At 40.7% G+C, this 6,000-nt stretch overlaps 1 protein-coding gene across 1 annotated transcript in view; it reads left to right on the plus strand.

Moving 5' to 3' along the window:
* The window catches only part of LOC139457083 (protein turtle homolog B-like), a gene marked incomplete at its 5' end in the record, with an annotated part of 85,916 nt that extends 83,942 nt beyond the window's left edge, over positions 1-1,974 (plus strand). Inside the window, one exon of the mRNA XM_071238525.1 lies at positions 1,868-1,974. Within this exon, the coding sequence (XP_071094626.1) occupies positions 1,868-1,974 (107 nt within the window). The remainder of the gene's footprint in view (positions 1-1,867) is intronic.
* Positions 1,975-6,000: the final 4,026 nt, after the last annotated feature.

Consider the following 6,000-nt stretch of genomic DNA (forward strand, 5'->3'; position numbering starts at 1 on the left):
CTCACATAGTCAATGGACCCGCATCAGTGTCGTCTCCAAGCACATATTCCAAATCACCTAAATGTTTTGGCAGATGCCTTTTCCCATCCAAGTGAAATTCAGCTAATGGATACTTATCCTTCTCCACATTTCTTTGATAGGGGCCGGTCGGGTAGACTAGTGATTAAAGTGTTCACTCGATCGTTTGCTTCCTGACATGGGTACAATGTGTGTCCCCCGCCATGATATTGCTGGAATATTGCTAAAAGTAGTGTAAAATCAAACAAACACTCATGATAGCTGTGATTGGAATAAAATCCCTCGAATGACATTTTCCTTCCAAATTGATATACAGTGATCCCTCGTTATTGTGCTCTTCGATAAAGCGCTACCTCGGTTAGTACGCGCGATAACGCATGGCTCCCAAAATTTATGTACACTTTAATACTGAGAGTTTTACACAGACATAATTGTATTGTTGTTCGTTGTTCATTTGCACATAACGCTTCTCATTGCATAATCAACCGTTTATCGCTGAATGGAGTTCTAATAATCTGTTTGAAAACATCCGCGGCAAGTCTCGGAAATACGATTGTTCAACTAGTTAACTTTACACACTATACATCCTTTGATCTTAGAAGCGCATGCATGCAATAAAAGAGAACCACAAGCGAAGTTTATATTCTTAATAAGCGGGCAATCCAATTTGAGGCGACACTCTCACACACATGTAGTTGCTGTCACAACACGGCGGTCATTCCTTTCGTAATCGTGCTTTCGTAACATCGGCCTGTTTTTTTCCATAGTTATATCAAGCGATTTCATTGGATTAGAATTTGTTTCTAATGACGCTTTCTTGCCGAAGTCTGCTACAAGCTTCGTGATTGGTCAATTTTGAGCACGTGACCTCAGGCAGCCAATCAAATTATAGCTGTGATACCAAGCTCGTGTTTGATAAATTTCAGAAGTTGGCGAAAGTTTTTTTGTTAAATCGTGTTATTCTGAACGTTTTAAGCAGGAAATCACGATATATATATTAAAAATATGGAACTTCGTGAATGTATCGTGCTAGGTTATGAGCTATGACAAAGATTTTTCATGCATATATTTTTGCATTTAACGTTGTGTCCGAGCCGAGAATTCAAGGCGACGAAAGCCGAGATGTCATTTGACTTACATTACACGCGATCGCACAAAACGATGGAAATAATAACTTAGATGTAAGTTTGATTACTTTTAGATATATTTTTGTTGATTTTAATTATCACTTTGTATAATAAATTTAAAGATTTGCTTAAAACGTCTTTATTTTGCTCTTTGACATGTTCGATGTGGACCCGTTGTCGAAATGTGTGTCCGAGAATTTTATTTTCAATAACATCGCGGGAAATAGTGAATAATTCTTTAATTTATAGATAAAAAATGATAAATTGAAATGGAATACGTATTTCTGACATTGTGAAATGGGACAGATTTAATAAATGAATGATATTACAGGTAGATCTAGGTCCATAAAAATATATACTATTTTGACGTGACGTGAGATAAACACATTGTGATGATTTGAGATTTGCCGAGCGCGCTCCCCCGCCTCGGCCTCGGTTAAACGGCTCATCGTCTATAACGCCCACCAATTATTTGGACCCCATTGGTAGCGTTGTAGCGAGGGACCACTGTATGGCTAAAACCAAGCAGCATCTCACTAGCAACCACTCCATCAGGCTGAGAAATCTCCCCGAGACAGCCACACAGGGGGGAGCAAGTATCATGGCCAGGTGTTTCAGGGGAACTCGAATACACCTCAATAAAGACACAATGGTCAGAATTGGTCTGACCAAAAGTCGCAGTTCTTCTGCCATGTGACACTCCTCGGGACATTTGGTTTCAGGGAAACTCCTAGGAAGAAGTTTGTCCAATCAGGAAATTGCCAACCTGACAGATCCCAGCACCCAACGGATTCTTTTCGTCAGCCAGATTACCACCGCTGGGTTCTAGCCAAAGAGTATTCAAAGAGTATTCAAAGCTGCTGGCCATGGTGACCACAAATTGTGACTCCCATTCCAGTCATCATACCACTTGCAACCAATCGGACCTCTGTTAACAAACTCGACCTGAAATCTGCTAGAACCAAAACCATAACATCGTGTGGGAAGCCACCAAAGTCCTGTCTACAAACAACAACAACTGGCTACACAGAAAACTACAAGAAGCCATTGACATCAGGAGACACCAGCCAGCCATCAAGCGTGACCAGGGAACCTATCTGCCCAGTGCTTGGGACTTATTGCTTTGATCTTTGTCGGGGCTAATCACCTATAGCTGGCTTCAATTTGCCCTTTGCTGTTTCCATTCTTTCACCTATCAGTGTTAATTACCCCTGGCCTCCCGTTTGCCCAGTGTTAACTTAAGATCTGATCCTATGGCACTGGACAATGGCATGCCACAAGGCAGCATTATAAGCCCAACCCTGTTTAATATCATGATCAATGATCTTTTTGACCATGTCAACTCTCCTACCCAAACTTCTAAATTCGCTGATGACGGAGCAGTATGGGTAAAGCACAGAGATATTTCACAAATCAGAATAAAACTCCAGTCAGCCCTGGATGGAGTAGATCAATGGTGCAATAAATGGGGATTCACCCTTTCAAGTGAAAAAACTGTTGGAGTTCTATTCAAACGCCGGGGGAAAGATGCTATGATACCCCATGTCTCCATAAAAAGCAAACCTATCAAATTCGAAAAATCTGCAATATTTCTTGGGGTGATCCTTGATCAACACCTCACTTGGCTCAAACATATAGAATATGTGGAAAACAGATGTCCTGAAAACAAAAGACCTGAGCGTATTTCAGGCAATTTCAGGCACATCTTGGGGCACATCGAGGGACACTCAGCTGGACCTCTACAAATCTCTTATCAGATAAAAAATTGACTATGGTTGTGAGGCTTTTCATTCAGCATCAAATACTGTCTTGAGGCGCCTAGACAGAATACAATACAATTAAGCCCTAATGCTGGCCACAGGCGCAGCAACAGGCACCTCACTGGAAGCACTACAAGTAGAAACGGGAGAACTCCTATTGAAACTAAGAAGAGAGCAGGCAATATTATCGTTCTGGGGACGAACATCAAACCCTTTGGTTAAAAAGATATGGCAAGACAAAAACACTTGAGATGAAGCCCTAGCTCGAAAAATCCCTCACTAAAGCCATCTGGGATATTAGTATGTGAACTCATTCCAAGTCACAATTGTGATGACATTCAGCCTCTGGAAAGTCACTACAAAGGGTTACACCCTCCCTGGACTTTAAAAACTCCCAAAGTTGACACTGCTTTAACATCAGAAGTCACTAAAAAAGAAAACCCAACCCTACTACGATCAGTAGCTATCACTAAAATTCAAACAACCCGGGACAGCTGGGCCAATATATACACTGATGGATCCAAGAATCCTATCAACAACAGTGCTGGTTACAGGATCCATATCCACAGCTCCAAACCCCAAGCACATTCAGTTCGCTTGCCTGATGGTCAGTAAGTGTTCACGGCTGAATTGGAGGCAATTCATCAATCACTCAAACTCATACCGAAACTTTCGGAAGCAAAGGCAGTCGTCCTATCAGACTCGCTAAGTGCACTTCAGGCCATCAGTGGCAGAAACTCAAACTCCAGGCCAAACACAGTCAACAATATTCTATACGAACATACAAAACTATCGGACCAAGGGCAACAGGTGGAGCTGTGTTGGATCCCCTCTCTCATAGATATTCATGGAAATGAAAAAGCAGACTCACTGGCGAAGCTAGCTCTAGACAAAGCGGATATACAGCCTATTCCCTTTAGTAAACTAGAGATAAAAAGTAAAATCAAAGCCTCCGTAGCAGAAAGATGGCAAGTCCAATGGGACGCAAGTAAGATCGGCAGATGGCTATACACAATTCAACCCAAGGTCCAACAAAAGCCAAACTCATACTTAAATGAAAGGAAAATTGAAACTGCTATCTCACGCCTCAGACTCGGTCACAAAAAGCACTATGACAAGGTTTGTTCATCTTGCAATCAGGCTGAAACCATTGATCACGTGTTACTAGAATGTCAAGACCATGCCCCAGCCCGGGCTAGGTTAAAACAAGAATTGCAGTTAGATCCGCTATCTGTCATAGATCTCCTAAAGCCAAGAGATGCAATAGCGAAGGCCAAACTAACTCTATTTCTGAGAGATGGACAGCTACTCGAACGTATGTAAACAGAGCAGCCAATGATAGAAATGAAATCATATCAATATAAGAAAATAGAAATCATATCAATACAAAAACAAATTATGTGAACACAAACTCACAATAGATATGTGTACCCTACTCACACACAGTAGTCCCAAAGACCGACAGGTCAGCTGAAATTGCATAGGCAGAAGACGACCTCTCAAACACTTAATGCAACAACAACAACATGCATTCATAAAGGAGTAAGCATATACTCTGATACGTTGTGTTCCTCATAATAAAGAAGTTGGCATCCATATATTTTCATCCTTGTGTTTTATCATGTTTTATTTTACTGTCATTGTTGGTTGTTTCAATGAGGAAATAGCCTGTTCCGATTCTGGTTGCCATAGAATGTCCCTAACAGTTTCATAAACATTTCATTGGTATGGAAAAAAGATATGCCTTTGTTAATTCTTGTTATGTCATTAAGGTAGCAGTCAAGGTTGCGGAACACCAAAAACATCTGATATCAAACTGCCGTATTTCCTCTATTAGACAATAGCTAGGCCATCTATTATTTTGCGAGAGCCCTTGACGTGTATTAGAGACCTGGCATGTATTTAAGACCCAGCGTGTAATAGAGGACATATAGATACATTTTACAATTCACATGGGGTTGATCGATCGGCAGCCATTTTCTTATGAATCGATATGTAGGCTATCGATGTATTCATATGCATGTTTTTTGTGTAAAAAGGCTTCATATATTTGAAAGGGGTTTCCATAGCTAAAAGGAAACCTTTTTAACCAATAAGAATCAAGCATGCATCAATGTCATGGTACCTCAAGGTACCTCCTCCCAAATTCGAGATGGAGTCTGGGAGGAAGTTATGGTCAACACTTGGGATCAGCCTAAATTTACAGGGCGCGCTTTGCTGTCAATGGGAGACGTTACGAGTGCAGAGTACTACCATTCGGAATATTGATAGCTCCTTAGCTCTTCACTTGGATTATGATGCTCATCATCAGCTTCACACATCGTATGTCTCACGGTTACCTTCAAAGATCAGCTCCATCAGAACGTGATCTTCCTGATACAACTTATGACGTATCTAGGATTTTTGGTGCACCTGACCAAATCAGAGATCATACAAGTCCAGGACATAGTTTACATTGGAGCTCGATTCCTACTGGGCCATCTAACATCTCTTGAAGACATGACTCACAGGGGAAGAATACAGCTATGCCCCCTCCAGAACTGGATCAATACATTTTTTTACACTAGATGCTCCCACTCGGAGACCTCCTGCCTTAATACAAACCTTCTTTGGTGGACTTCCAGGACGTCATGATAGGCGTTCCCTTGATGTTTTTGAATCCCGAACATCAGCAGTTCATGAACACCCTGCCACATGGACAATCTCAAGATCCAGGGATAATGGACCTCTAATGTACAAGACTTTTGTATATATCGCTTAGTTGACAGATTAATCATATTGTACATGTTGTATGCAATACAGTATACAACCATAAACGTATAAGTTACTGTTAAATAAATTAATGTACATATCACCACTGTTCTTACTGACTGTTTGTTTAATGTGCAAAAACAAAATGTGAATACGTTCTAAATCACCTGTTTCTTTTTGGCAACGTGATAGTTCGTGTGATGTCACCTATATTTGTGAGTCTGTTCCAAGAAACTACTTCTTGTAGCATAAATCCACCTTGTATGGTGACAATATTTGCATCTAGTATATCTAGGTGAAATCTGAGATCAATATATTAGATTAGTAAATGTAAGTGTACGTAA

The sequence above is a fragment of the Haliotis cracherodii genome, unplaced genomic scaffold (genome assembly GCF_022045235.1).
Source record: "Haliotis cracherodii isolate W230 unplaced genomic scaffold, xgHalCrac1.p SCAF_12, whole genome shotgun sequence".
NCBI lineage: Eukaryota > Metazoa > Mollusca > Gastropoda > Lepetellida > Haliotidae > Haliotis > Haliotis cracherodii.